This window comes from Oikopleura dioica, chromosome PAR, assembly GCF_907165135.1.
Source record: "Oikopleura dioica chromosome PAR, OKI2018_I68_1.0, whole genome shotgun sequence".
NCBI classification, from domain to species: Eukaryota; Metazoa; Chordata; class Appendicularia; order Copelata; family Oikopleuridae; genus Oikopleura; species Oikopleura dioica.
Window position 1 is genome coordinate 708,287 of NC_137293.1, and position 14,178 is coordinate 722,464.

Consider the following 14,178-nt stretch of genomic DNA (forward strand, 5'->3'; position numbering starts at 1 on the left):
ATTCAAACCTCTTGAAGAATCAAAAAGAAAATTCTCATGGCAAAATGGCTTTGACTGGACTGGAAAATGTTAAGAACAAAAAAATCAGAATATTTAAATTCGAGAAAATCGCAAGAATCAAAAATTTCGTTTACTCAGATCATACGTTTCAAATTAACGTTATTCTACCGAAAAAGAATGACAAAATTGACAATTACGCTCTTTTTAAAAGTGGATTGATGAATGATTTAACAATAGAAATAGATGGAGGAAAAGATTTCCCGGCCAATGTGGGCTGGGGGCCATCGTGGGGTCCAAATATGTTTGGACCTAATACGATCAATGCGTACGTTTACAGATCACGATACGCACTCGTCAATGCTAAACTACATATTTTCGGGGGCAATGCTTACCCAAAAAGGGTGATTAATTCCATTTCACGACATTGTAAGATAATTGTCTTGTATTTCAGATAAGTCGGCTTGATGGATGCAAGTTATCTCCTCTTGATGTTAAATTGACTGAAATGTATGATTTTGGCGACCATTTTGTTTTGTCGATAAAAACCGGCGATCGAGGTTTATTTTGCAGTTAAAGAGTTTATTGAAATAATTTGAAGCAATGATTTGCTGCTCATTAAGAAAAGCTAAAACTTGTGAGAAATTTGATGGTTCCTCTTCAAGAAAAATGTCTTTTGAGATGAAGAAAAATCATTGTTCGGGCGAGTTAGGCTATTACAATGGGCTACCAACCGCCGTTGGAGGATCTTCCAATGGAGAAACGGAGACATTGACAGATAAAGGGTGGATTTCGTTGGCAAAACATCCAAAGTAAAGTAACTCAAGCAAGCAGATTGATAAAAAAAATCAAGGAATCTTCACAAACTCGATGTTATCGGGCTTCCCTCGGGAAATCTCCTGACTATCGGAGGTCAAAGTCTTCTCAATTCGTTTAGGCAGTTGGTTTTCTCCTTAATTGAGCAATGATAAGTTTTATTTAAATTCATTTTCTTTCCATTTAAAAACCAAAATTGTTTCAAAACAAAGATAACAGATGAAATTTGGCAATTGATGAATAATGACTGGTCTTCAGTCGGAAAATTGAAAAAGGTAGAAATTTGAAAAGACATTTATAAGAGAAATTATCATCAAGGCAGTCGCGGCGTCATCAACGATTCTAGTTGACAACTCAATTTATATTTTTCCTGGGGTGATGGACGGCAGTAATATTCAAATTCAAAAAATAAACCTAGGTGAATGCTGAAAATATATTCGGGAAAATTCGATTTTGGTTCAAATCAGCTTATTTCGAATTCTTTTCTTTCATCAACCCGAAGAACTAAAATAATAAATTTTGAGCATTCTAGATTCTAACAACAAAATTGAATCGATAGAAGTAATTGCAAGCCAACGAGCAAGAACTGAAAAACCGATTCTGTTTGCGACTCCTATTAATTTCTGCAAACCAATTTCATCTTAATTAAACAGGGCTGCAAAATGTGATTCAATTAATGTCGCCTAGTTTTATTATTTCTAGCTATCGGCAGCATTTTTATTCCAAATAAAATTCGTAAAATCGTGTTCAGAGAAACCAAGTAATTTACATTTTTGCGATTGTGTATCTTTCTCGGTCGAGCATTTTTCTTGTGCGTCTTGTCGTTTGACTCGTAGCGTTTCGATTTCGTTCTTCATTCTATTTTCTCCAAAGTATTCTATAGCAACTTCAAAATTTTGGAGTGCTCGCGAATAAAGAGTCGAATCAGCAAGATTCCAGGATTTGATCTTTTTCTCGAGTTCTAAGTTTAAAATCATAGCTGAAGAAAATAGATTTTTACCTCGAGAAATTGTTAAATTATTCTTCGAGCCAACATTTTTCGAAAACACAAGAACATCTTCCCAATCCCAGCAAAATTTCTCCTTCACCAAAATCAAGCTCTCGTCAAATCTGTCAGAGATCATGATGAAGTCAAAGTACTCGATCGTCTTCTCCACTTTTTCGCGAATTTCAGATTCATTCGAAATGTCATTCGAAAAACCAAGGTCGAAGAAGTTGGAGTTTTTCGCCATCCATTGCCCCCAAGATTTTCTAGCGAAGTATTTTCGCGGTGACTTGAAGAATTCTTCAAGGCCTGAAATGCTTTCTTCGAGGTCCTTTTGCAGGCTTTCGATTTTGAAATAAAGCTTGATTCGCTAGAAAATTAGTCAAGCCGGGCCTTGAATGGGGCAATTTTATGAAAGAAGAAAAAGTTGCTGACAAATTGCTCTACTGGGTTTCTTAGAATCGTTATTCTCGTCGCATTTGGCAAAACTTCGTTTATATCTTCGGAGAATCGAACATGGCTGGCGATAAGTTGTACTGGAGTCGGAGTTTTTTGAAGCATATTTTTATTGAAGAAATGTGGGTACCCGAGGAGATGGTGCTGGCGACCACTTTTTGGAACGCCGATTGTGAGGTTGTGTCGGAGTCCATAGCTTTAAATGGCTTGTTTATGAAAAAAACAAGCAGGTTATACCGAAAAAGAAGATTTTGAACGGTAGATGACGCTGTTTTGTGAGTTTTCATGAAAAAAATCGACCTCGGTTGATTCTTGCAGATTTTATCTTCCTCTTTTATTGGTTTTTTTTTGATAGAATTCTCTAAAATATTGTCTGTATAAATTTTAAAAACAATCAAGGCCACTACAAGAATTTGGGCAAAAATTAATTTAATTCTAGATATCATTTCTTTTTTCAACCTCTATGGAAATTTCAACGCGCTCTAGCGGAAAATAGCCCCAAGGCTTGTTCAGCGTATCTTTTTTCAACCCTAACTGGATTATCGATTGCCGAAATGAGAACTTTTATTTTGCTGGTATAGTTTTATTCCACTGAACAGTTTGCATTGGTTTGAGCTTGAAGTCACAGTTACATTTGTACAAAATATGATTATGGCAAGAATGAAAATTTTGAAAATATAAAAATTTCGATTTTATCCATTTGTTGAATAAGAATCGCTGAGGTTTTCGCCGGTAGAATCGGGTTTCTTTCGCTCTGGGCCAAGAAGTCTCTTTGCTTTTTGTCGCCTAAAGATTTTGTATAGCGAATTTTCTCAAAAGTTCTCTTCCTTGATATCAAGAAGATTTTTTGCCGAGAATTTACCTGTTACAGAACCAAACTCTAACGACTTCTTTTTCGAGCTGAAGTTGCTCAGCGACGTTGGTGATTTCTGCTGCTGATGGTTTTGGTTGCTTGACGAATTCCATTTCAAGGGCATTTTTGGTGGAGAGCTCGATTGATGTTCGCTTCTTTCTTTTTCGGCCTTGGAACTAAAAGGAATTTGGATAATGGGGAAGTCAAACGAAAAATTTTTCGGCTATTAGAGTTGTTATTTTTTTGTCTCTTAAATGAAGGCTGATTAATCTATATTTCCACTTAAAGTTTTGATTTTATAGTTTTTCAATTCTCAGCTCTAGAATTCCAAGACAATCATTACCTGTTGATTTAGTTTATCCCCTCCAATCGAAGGCATTCCACCAGTCGCCGAATCCGCCTCATCGAGCCACCTGCTCAGCAATGGCTTCAACTTGCACATATTCTTGAACGACAGCTAAAACGAAAAGTTGAAAAGAGTTAGAGAAAATGTTCTGGGAAAGAAATCAAGAGGGTGAAATTAGCATTTATAATGTTCTCTCTCAAAACCACGTGAGACACTGCGGACTTCACCCTGCGGTGATGATCACACCCTTGGCAAAAGCTAATTTCCATAAGCTTTTGTAGAAAGAGAAAAAGCGATAACTTTACCTGGAGAGCTTCAAATCGGCAGATTGTCGTTTGGGAGAAGACGTTTCCGTAGAGCGTGCCCAAAGCGAGTCCGACATCGGCTTGGGTGTAGCCGAGCTTGATTCTTTTTTGCTTGAAGTCACGTGCGAACCGTTCTAGATCGTCAGTACTGGGCTGTTGGTCGTCGCCGAGACTGAAGAGATTCTAAAAAATGGGTTAAAAATGATCGTAGATGATCTTTTCTCTGAATTGAATACTTTGAATTCATAAAAAAATCCGCCTTGATTAAGTATTATCAAGTACCTGTGCAGCAAAAGAGTCATGGAGTCCGGCGCCGAGGCCACTTCCGGTGTAGGGATTGGCGTAGTGCGAATAAGGATGGGCGGCAGCGGCGGACATTTGACTCGCATACCACGAGTCGCCGCCTAGACCGGAGGCGGAAGCTGCTGCTGCTGGCCACGGAGAGGCCGAAGAGGGCCACGCGCCAGACGGGTTTGAGTTGCCCAATGAGACTCCGGCTGAAGCAGCCGCCGCTTTCATCGAAGGATCGAGGCCGAGACCGGAGTGGCTGAGCGAAGAGACTGGCACTTGAGGGTAGAGGGACGAGAGAGATGAAGTTTGAGGCAGCGCCGAGGAGCTGGGCTCGGTCTTGGCAGACAAAAAGGCGGTCGAGTAGCCAGTTGGCGACCCCTCGTTGGCCGTGGAATGTGACGAGGTCGGAGAGTGCTGCGGAAGAGCGCTGCTAAAAGGGGAAATTTTAAAGTATTTCCATGTGAATCAGTGCTTTTCACACAAAATGATAATTTCGGAATTTGGTGTCATGGAAAAATTTTTCCTCAGAAAAGGTCTCATATTTCTACTCAGTCATAAATGATTTTCATTCCGTCATTTTTCCACTGGGAAAAATTACGATGGCATAGAAGAATCATTTTATTGCTTTATCATATTTTTCCCTTACCTCATGCTCAAAATCGGCGTTCGGGGAGAAGCACAATCCGGCGCGGCTTGATTTTGCGACCAATTCGAGAAGAGGCCATGATTCTGGGAGGGAATCGTGGATGACGCTTCATTATTATTATTTGCAACCGGGGTCTCGTTTGGTACCAAACCATCCTCAAGACGATCCGAATTTATTCCGGCGGCATCTGCGCCTGGCACATTTGTCGATCTTGGCGTGTGGCCGGGCAGCACCTCGGCAGGCGTGGCTTCGGGGGAGACGATTCCTAAATAAGGGGGTAAAGATGACAGAATAATACGAGGCTTTATTGCAACGAGTTTCTAGTTCTTACTTGGCTGAGTTTGAATCGAACTGGGAATCATGGAGGTATTCGTCGGAGTACTACAATTTGGCGGTGCCGTTTCCATCGTTGGTGGAGGAGTCGTCGAGTTTGGCAAATGATGCGAAGCGGATAAAGATGAAACCACCGGAGCAGCCGTAGCCGCGCTTCCAAGCGAAAGCCCCATATGGGGGGATGAAGAAGATCCAAAAGAAGGCGTGAATAAATTTGGCGAAGAAACGCCATTCTGAAATCACAAGTCAATGGGATTGTTTGGCCTATTGATCGGGTACAGGTTGAGGGAAATTGATTGCGAACCGCTTTGTAAAAAAATGCCTGTTCTGATGTACAGTGTATTGTTCAGGACACTTGGGCACGGCAGGTGAAATTCCAGAGAGAGGAATTTCGAGGAGCTCCTTGTTCGCGAAAATATCAGTAGACTGCATTCCTTAAATTTCTAGAGCTACAGGGAGCCAAAAAATAGCTCTAAAGCTACGTGTCTACTTTCAAGACCAAAATTAAGGGTTTCAACACCATAAAATACTTTTTGGGATAATTTTGCAGCAGAAATTATTTCAAAATCCTGATGTAAATTTTCATAATTTTCGATAAGAAAAATAGACCCACGTTAAAAAGCGGTATTTTTTTCTGCCTCTTTCCGCACTTGTCCTAAATTGTGGTCTAAATGTCCTCGTTGGTGGTGCAAAAAGCGGAAGGAGCTTGCGGCCGGCACTTTCGCTCTCTTTCGGTGTTGGAAAACGTTTTTGTTTACACTTCCGCCCCGTTAGTTGCTCACTCTGTTGATAAACAGAAACAACTACAAATCCTATCAGACCTGTCAAAACTCCAACGAGGATCATCTGAAACAAGGTTTTTTTTCTCAATCTTTGATGCCGACATTGCCAAGTTTCTTTTGAAAAATAACGGAAAAAATTTCAAAAAATTAAAAATCAAATGAAAAATTAATTAAATAAATGTCGCAAGAATGACGCGAAATACAGTCAAATATCAATCACTGATCGTCCAGCCTTCTATATTTCATTTCATCATGGACCATGATTCATGGTGATCAAAAATTTCCTTTCGAAAGAGATTGAAAATCAATTTCTACGCGCACTCAATTCTGGTCCCCCAGAAATTTCAATCAAATTCATTCTCTAAAATTTCCAATGCTCCAAATTTTGATCTATCTGTACCTGATAATGATAGTTCCACTGATCAGCCAGGCTTCCATTAGTCGCTGCTGCAGGACCGCTGAGGCCATAAGGGTATCCAGCTCCGTAACCGAAGCTCGTAGTATTCGCACCGTAGCCGTAAAAATCCGGTGTTTTTATCAGCCCATCGTTGGGCTCCGTCTTGAGCGACATCTGTTTGTTTCCGCCTGTAGAATTTGTATTCTCTCTCCCTGTTTGTCTCTGTATGTAGCAGAAGCGTCTCTCGTTTGATGTTAATTTACAATTTGCACTAGACTTGGAGGCAAATTTATGGAAATGTTTTCTGTTCTTCCGATATGCTAATCGAAGGAAATTTGAATTTGATTCAAAAATTGAAATTCAAGAGTTGTTAATTTATTCCTCGATTATGAAAAATCAAAAATTGGAGCGAGGACTTTTAACAGAGAGATCCGCTAGCGTTCTACAACTCCATCAGTCCTTGGTCTCCAGCGAGGGCGCACGCGAGCCCGGCCAATGAGAGCCCGCGACGGGGCGGATCGGTAGGTGGCGCGCTTGGGCAGAAAGGGGAAATGGAAGAACTGGTACTGAAAAATGAAGGGAACTTGGTTTAGTGTCAAGATACTGATCAATATCAGATTGAGGGGGAAATATTTAGCAAGTTATCATCTTGGCTTAAGTTAACAAGTGTTTTTGGAGGTTTTTTTCTGTTAATTTTTGATTTTTTATCGAAAAAATTTTATTTGAGATCAAAAATTACAAATTGAAGATTCTTAATTGCATAAAATTCAATCAAAAACAGTCTTCTTTTACTGAAAATACAGTTAAAACCTGGATAACCGTCCTGAAAGCGAGAAAAAATGTCTCCTTTCTCAAATTTTTGATCATTTTTTCTAGCTTTTTTGGCAAAATTATCAATCAAAAGAGCTCCGAAGCATGTTGAAGTGAAAATTTATAATCCTCGGCTGCTCCCTGTGAATAATAATCCTTCGCCAAGTTCACAAAAAACGTCGCTCGTGAATACTAATTAGTCGCTTGCTTTTTTTTTCCTTCACGTCATACGATTCATTTCCATAATTTCTCGTCTCTCTATTTCTTCCCTTATTACGCGAGGCTTTCCTCGAGAGCATTTGATTGAGCATTTGCTGTCTAATATATTGATGAATTCTATCTCTGTGGTCAGGGGTTGATTGTAAAATTTGATTTTGTTTTGAGCGCTTTTACCGCGCGAGACGGCAGTTATGAATATCATTACAAGAACTTGGAGGGGAATTTATATAAGAAAGCCAATTTATGGGTTCCGAAAGGTGGTTAAAAGTCGTCCTGGAAATTAAAAACGCGGCTTTGAGTCTAAATAAAAAAGTTATTAGCCGCGTTTAACGCGGCTTTTTCGATCTTTTTGCTCGAAGCCGCGAGCGGCTTTTCGACTCGAATGTGTTTTTCTTTCTGTGCAGTCAAAAATGATATTTTTATGAGACAATTTTCCTCAGAGATAAAGTTAAGGGGATTGGAAATATATATGGCTTCTTAAAAATTGATCCTTTGGGACCCCTGATCCCTTCCGATGGTGATAAAGAATCGACACTTTTTGGACGGGCCCCTGCTGGGTAATAATAAGCTCCACTGGGGTTCCGAAAACGCAAATCCTGGAATCCACGTGCAACTTTGAGTCTAAATCGATACTGCTCCAAACTTTACTGACTCCCTGCTCAACTCCCTGTCGATTTGCTCCGAGATCTTGATGGCAGGAGAAGCAATGGGATAATGTTTCCGAAAGGTGTCTAAGGAAACGGGTTGAACTTGAAAATTCAAACAATGCGTTCACTTTTGAATCTCCTTTTCATATCATTTGCATCTTGAGCAGGCGCAACGTGCCTCGCCGCTGAACGATTACGTCGTGTAGCGCATTTTTGATTTTTTAAAACTCATCTTCGAAGCTTTAAATTTTTCCTGAGATTTTCTTTTCTTAATGAAACTTTCGCCTGAAGAATCTTAATCTACCTAAGAGATGCAGATGAACTTTTTCGTAAGCTAGAAAGTTAAGATTATGCTTTGCTTGTCAATTCAAAGATTTTATAAAGAGATACCCTTATTCGAAAGCAATAACCCAAAAAAGATATCAGTAGCAGTTTAAACTTGAATATGACGAGTAAAAATAAGGGTGTCACTTTAATAAATCTCGTAAAAATCCTCTTAGACTTTCAGACCCGATTTACCGTAGTGATACCCTTATTTCACTACACCAAATTCAAGTTTAAACCGATATTGATTTCTTTATTATATTATATCTTCCAAATAAGAGTATCTCTCAAGAAAATTTATGCTTCAAAAAGTGATCTTAATCTCTTTACCAAATCTGACAGAATTGTCTTTATTAGGGAAAACAATCTGCCAGAAGTAAGAACCTTCTTTTCTAGCGATAAGCGGATCTCAATTAAGGTGATACCCGTTGTTTTTTGTTTAATTGTTTATTTGGAAAAGTTCTCTTCGTTCGTTCCAGGGGTCGCCTCGTCCGTGAAATCTGGAGCAAAACCAATATGCTTCAAAATGATGCTCATTATTCATGGCGTGCTGCCTAAAGTAGCGGAGGTATTAAGCGTCTTACGTCCTAAGCGCTTTCACCAGTGTCTCTTTTTCTGAGATTGAGCTATTTAGTTCTAGAGCCCTAAGATGAAGCAGTGATACTGTCATCTCAAAAGAAACCCGGCAGAAGAAGAAAACCCCCCACTCGGACAGAGAGAGCACTTTGTTAGATTGGCGAAAAGTGTCAAAAGCTTGGGTGGAGTACAACTTTCTAGCACCAAAACGCGTATGTCGCAGAAGTGCACGAGCTTGTTACACATGGCCACCGCCAAATTATTATTCAAGGAGTCGAGAAAATGATCCTTTAGATCCTCTGGGAGATGATCAGGATAATTGGCAATAAAAATCAGAATCAATTTTGTTTTTCTCGGCATTTTCTTGGATTTTGTAATGACGGTTATGATAATTTTGATGATCGTAATAAATACAAAAGCTCGTAGACGGCGAAAAATACGTCAAGATCAAGATGTTCATCGAATAATTTCAACTGATTATGAAAAAGGGCACTCTGAACACTGGCTCTAGAAAAAATCCCAAATGATGAAAGAAGCTCTAAAGAAGATATTTAGACGCAAACAACACGGTGCCGTGGTCACGTGCGCAACTTTTCAAGAGTTTTTGAAAAAACTCGAGGGCGGCGTCTCTCAGAGCCGGCCCAAGTGGCACTTTTCAGACGCAAATCTGAAACAGGAAATCACATGTTCCGTGCAATTTCCGCTTGGGAACCAGTCGAAGGGAAAGACTTTTTTCTTGAGTGAGAGGGATGTTTTGATCACTTGTAGGGTTTCCAGCTTTGATTTCTTGGAAAAAGAAGGCTCCGAACTGATTCATTGAGACGAGAAGCCGCTTGCGGCTTCGAATCAAAAAGAATTTTAGCCGCGCAAAGCGCGGCTTTTCCGTTTTTTTTTTTTGCGCGGCTAAAATTCTTTTTGACTCGAAGCCGCAAGCGGCTTCTCGATTCTTAGCAATTCTTCGGACTAAAAATTGATTGAATTTGACTTTGAACGAAAAACAACAATCAAAAACGATGTACAGTAGTACTGAGAATAGTTGTTGGCGTCGAATTTGGTGTAATCTCGGTGTTCTAGCAGGTGCGGCGCGTCCGGGCCCGGGCAAGAGCAGTGGAGGTGCGAATCTGATCATGTCACTGAAGTGACAAACACCAAGCGCGACTTTCCCTGTTGACAAAAATATAAACAACGTCAACAGATAAACGTAAATACCCGTTAACTCCGATCGCTATCGCCTGTACCAAGTATTCCCCTTTTTCTACTTCTGAAAAAACAGAAAAGGAAAAAGCGCTCATTAGCGCGTAAAATTCAAATCGATTTCCCTTCATTAGCACCAAGTCGATGTAATCAGATTAGCTCGCAGCAGAAGCTTCCGACATTTCAAATCCGAAATCCACCCGGAATCGAATACACACATTCAAGATTTGTGTATATGTTACACACACTTCCGAAAACAGATTGATAAAAACTTTCTTTCTCGAATCGTCATATCAAAGAATTTTTGGTGCCACCATAATGCTACATTTTCTAATTAAATTTGGGTATTTTTTTCTATTTGAATAATGACTACCAAAACTCACAAAATAACGCTGTTTCCTAAATGTTCTGAAGAAGAAAGGTTCTTTATTTTTTCAAAAATCTTTAGCAAAAAATTGAGAACAATCACTATCTCAACCCTTTTAGCATATCAATGATTCTACCGACCGCACTTTCGCCTCGATAGCGTAGTCTCAGGTCACCAAATTAGCATTAACTTTTCCTCCTGGGATCACGGAATTTCCCCTCCTTGTCGTTCTCCACCTATCTTCGCCACCTTATCTCTTCCTAGAGAGAGGGAAAGAAATGATCCAATTAAGAAAATCATCCAAAAAAAGAGAGTCGGGATCAATGAGTTGTTGATTGTTTGAATTAGTAGATTTGCATTTTTATCTAAGAATTTGGAATAGCGTGAAATAGGCTCGGCTTTGAACCGCCGAAATGGTAAATCATGTTTTGAATAATAATGGACCTGTCAGAAGAAACGAGCGGAAAAGTCCAGTACCACGCGTTCTTCTTTCCTTTTTGGGAGCGTTAAATTTCCCCGGTCACTCTTTTTAGTGGTGCGTGGTCCATTTGGATGACGTTTGGCGGTGGCTGCTGGTGCCGATTCTAAATTCGATCAGGCATCCGCCACCACCACCAAGGAACCGCCTGTCAGTGTCCGGTCACCGGAGCAATTAGTCGCACTGACAAGGCACCACTTCTGCGCGCGGGCGAAAGAACAAATCTAGTTTTCAACCAAAATCTCAATTCTAGAGCCCGGTACTGGCATACCCTTCCATTTCCCAACAAAAAAGCGTGGAAGCCGACATTAGCATTCTTGATTTTATCACTCGAGTGTCAGAAAGAGTGAGCTCAACCGGGCGGGTGAGGTTTTGTGCTGTCGGTTTTTCTCCTAATCCCGTGCTGCTGATCAAAGAGACGCCGCCGCCCCCGCAGAAGCACCAAACACGATTATTTTTTCTTTGTCAAGTGGACTTGTGCAAGACTCAATCAGCTGGAGAACGGGAGGGGGCTGAGGAGGATGATTAGGTCAACACTTGGAACTTCTATCAGATCACGTGACCTCAAGGTTGAACAGTTATTGTTGGTAATAAACATTAACACCGGGCTAGTGATTAAATTGTTACTGTAACAGCTCATAATAGATAAATTTTTTCACTTTTCTGGAAAATCTGAAATTATATATATCAAAAAATTTTTGAAATTTTATGGTTTATCCAAAATCTCAAATTTTTCCGGAAATCCTGAAAATTTCTTCAATTATTTTTTATCGGAAGTAAACAATTATATCCGTTCAGATTAGTGCTCTTCTCCCGTGGCGCTGGCTGGATCACGTGGCTGAATCCGGGGGCTGAGAAAGTTTACCTTGCTAATCAATTGCATAATGAGCCAAATACGGTCGAAAGTTGCCAGTTTTCACAAATTGGGCAGCGCGGCGGGGTGGCTACTTCCGACTCTCACGCCTTTTTTTCCTTCTTCCAGATTCAATAAATAAACTTAGCCCAAAAAGGGATGCTTCGAATGATACACATTTTGGGACGAAAATCTTGGAGACATTCCATTTGACTATCTTGGATAACCTTGGAGATTGGATGGGCCCTCGATCTTTACGATTTTTCGAGGTCGCGGAATTTGAAAAAGCGAAGTGGGTTTTAGCAGCGCGCTTCCTGCGCCGCTCAAATTCCAAAAAATGCACTTCCGCTACGCCCTGGCTCATGTCATGACATTAAACAACTCATTCCCCGGCGCCTTCTGTCTCAGGATTGTTTTATCGTTTATTAAAGGAATTTTCACAAAAATATTCGCGGTTAATAAATCTTTCAAATTGCTCCTTTCTCAGTTTTCTACGCACAGAGTTTCCCGCCTTCAATGTTTTTCGTTAATATCCTTAAATTTCGAAGAACTTACATAAAACCATTTTCGTTCAACGAAACCAGTTCCCCATGAACTCCGATTTCGAGCTCCTCATTTATGGCTGCTTCTGTGTGAATTTTCCAAGCAAGTCCTTAATAAAATCCTTATCATGATAAATGTGGGAGCAGTACCATGTTTTTCTGAGTTGCAAAGCTTAATGGGCTCTTCTTCAGTTTCCAACGATTCCCTGTAGCTTTTGATCGTCCAGCCTGGCAAAAACTCTACTCTAGGGTATTTGCCATATTGTTCAAACCAAATTTCTTTTAGATTTTCTAAATAAATTGAACCTACATGCGAAACTAAGCGTTAATCTAACCTGGAAAGTTTCCTTTTAGATCAGGTCTAAATCCCCATTCAAACTCAACGTCGTTCATAATGATATAATCCTCAACGTAACCCTTTGAAACATTCAATATTTCACACCGAATATCTTCTTGTCTCTCCACCCATTGTATTTTCGCGACTTCTGGGTCGCCGAAAATCGAGTCGTTTGCACAAATATAACTGTATGTTTTGCCAATTGGATCCGCGAGCACTGTTTGAGGTTTTACGGTGGAAGAAAGATCGGGAAGATAAAGGCAGCTATCTAATAAATAAGCCAAGGTATGTTGCCCGACCTTCATCAGAACGTACTGACGATCGTCGTCAAAGACCTTCTTCCTCTCAGCCTAAATTGTTGAGAAAAATTATGCTCAAGAAGTGGGACCTAACCTCAAGAAAGCTAAGAATCGCAGCACTGCCATTCACTCCATTTTGATCAAAAGAAGCGTCGAGAAAAAATGTCGGCGGTTGGTCATCATCCTGATCAGAAGTCTTCATACCTGACCCCTGTGCTGTTGAGCGAGCACCTGAATCTCCTAAGTAAGGGGTTGGGCCCTCAGGATAAGGATGCGAAATAATGTCCTTCCAAGTAATATTGGGTGTTAAAATTTTGAATATATTCCTCGGAAAGGTCAGTTTTTTCTTCATTCTTTTTGAGAGCAAATCGCATTGTTCTCTAGCATCCTCTTTAGTCATCGTCTTATTTGAAACATATGCAATTCTTGTTGAATTCTTGATGAAAATTTCCACCCTTGTCCATTTATTTCCATTCGTTCGTTCGAAGATATCAAAAATTCCAAAAAGATCATCCATCCAAATCTCGCCATCATCAGTGGTTCCTTCTATTCCACTTTGTTCTGCTTTCATCCAGAAGAAAATGGTCACGCCGATAATGGCGCAGGCAGCAATGGCGAAAAAGGTTGATAAAAAAAGAAATATGCGTTTCATTTTTTTTCTCAAATGAAAGATTCATTTCATTTTTCTTCACATAGGCAACGAAGTGTGTTTTATTTGACTGGTCAACACCTTGATAATAAAACAATAAATAATAAAATATAATTATATGATTATTTAATTTTACCGACAAGTAGCCATTGCTAAAGGTTTTGAAGATTTTTTAGGGTTCCATTATTTTGGACAACATAGCTCGAAGCTCAGCAATCTGAGTTGAAAACCTGAGTCAGGTTCTGAGTCAGACAAAGCGGGTTCGGAGCATTACCATTCAGAACCTGGCTCAGGTTTTTAACAAAGGTTGCCGAGCCCAGACATTCTTTTTCTAGCGCTGCGGTAAATGGGATTCCGGGGAGCTACGAGAATCGCTACCGGACAATAAAACACACTTGAAAGTTGACCAAATTACTTACTCCCTAAAGTGACGCGCTTCTTTTGATCCTGGACGCGCCGATTTGTCTGGATTTATTAAAGTGACACTTGGAAAAGAAATGTTCGCCTTGAAACTGACGAAGTTGGATCAGTTAGGTTTATGGCACTTGGGGAGGTATTCGATTGTGTACAGATATTTTTGGCTTTTCGCGAATTTCGCGGTTTACGCCCAGCGCTGTCCTCGATGCAAATGAGAGTGAGCCAGCTGGGCGAGAATCAAGCACCGCCGTACACACTC

General features: G+C 40.1%; 2 protein-coding genes across 2 annotated transcripts; both read right to left on the reverse strand.

The window, feature by feature from the left end:
- Window positions 1-1,511: 1,511 nt before the first annotated feature.
- On the reverse strand, window positions 1,512-2,634 carry LOC145704899 (galactosylceramide sulfotransferase-like). The gene is made up of 4 exons (XM_081782366.1): window positions 2,492-2,634; window positions 2,192-2,450; window positions 1,814-2,129; window positions 1,512-1,774 (listed from the first exon to the last, which is right to left on the reverse strand). The coding sequence occupies exons 1-4, from the start codon at window positions 2,539-2,541 to the stop codon at window positions 1,512-1,514; spliced, it is 888 nt and encodes a 295-aa protein (XP_081638492.1). The 5' UTR covers window positions 2,542-2,634.
- Window positions 2,635-2,833: 199 nt separating this feature from the next.
- LOC145703089 (uncharacterized) lies at window positions 2,834-6,619 on the reverse strand. The gene is made up of 8 exons (XM_081780401.1): window positions 6,211-6,619; window positions 5,027-5,261; window positions 4,696-4,960; window positions 4,041-4,479; window positions 3,759-3,941; window positions 3,451-3,564; window positions 3,117-3,283; window positions 2,834-3,040 (listed from the first exon to the last, which is right to left on the reverse strand). Exons 1-8 carry the CDS (start codon window positions 6,379-6,381, stop codon window positions 2,947-2,949), a joined length of 1,668 nt encoding a protein of 555 aa, XP_081636527.1. The 5' UTR covers window positions 6,382-6,619; the 3' UTR covers window positions 2,834-2,946.
- Window positions 6,620-14,178: the final 7,559 nt, after the last annotated feature.

Coding starts and splice junctions, on each gene's coding strand:
- LOC145704899 (XM_081782366.1), bottom strand. CDS start 2,541: ATGAAAACTCACAAAACAGCGTCATCTACCGTTCAAAATCTTCTTTTT. Junction 2,451..2,491: donor GTTCAAAATCTTCTTTTTCG/GTATAACCTGCT, acceptor AGCCATTTAAAG/CTATGGACTCCGACACAACC. Junction 1,775..1,813: donor TAATTTAACAATTTCTCGAG/GTAAAAATCTAT, acceptor TTTTAAACTTAG/AACTCGAGAAAAAGATCAAA.
- LOC145703089 (XM_081780401.1), bottom strand. CDS start 6,381: ATGTCGCTCAAGACGGAGCCCAACGATGGGCTGATAAAAACACCGGAT. Junction 5,262..6,210: donor AGTGGAACTATCATTATCAG/GTACAGATAGAT, acceptor TTGTGATTTCAG/AATGGCGTTTCTTCGCCAAA. Junction 3,942..4,040: donor ATGACTCTTTTGCTGCACAG/GTACTTGATAAT, acceptor CCCATTTTTTAG/AATCTCTTCAGTCTCGGCGA.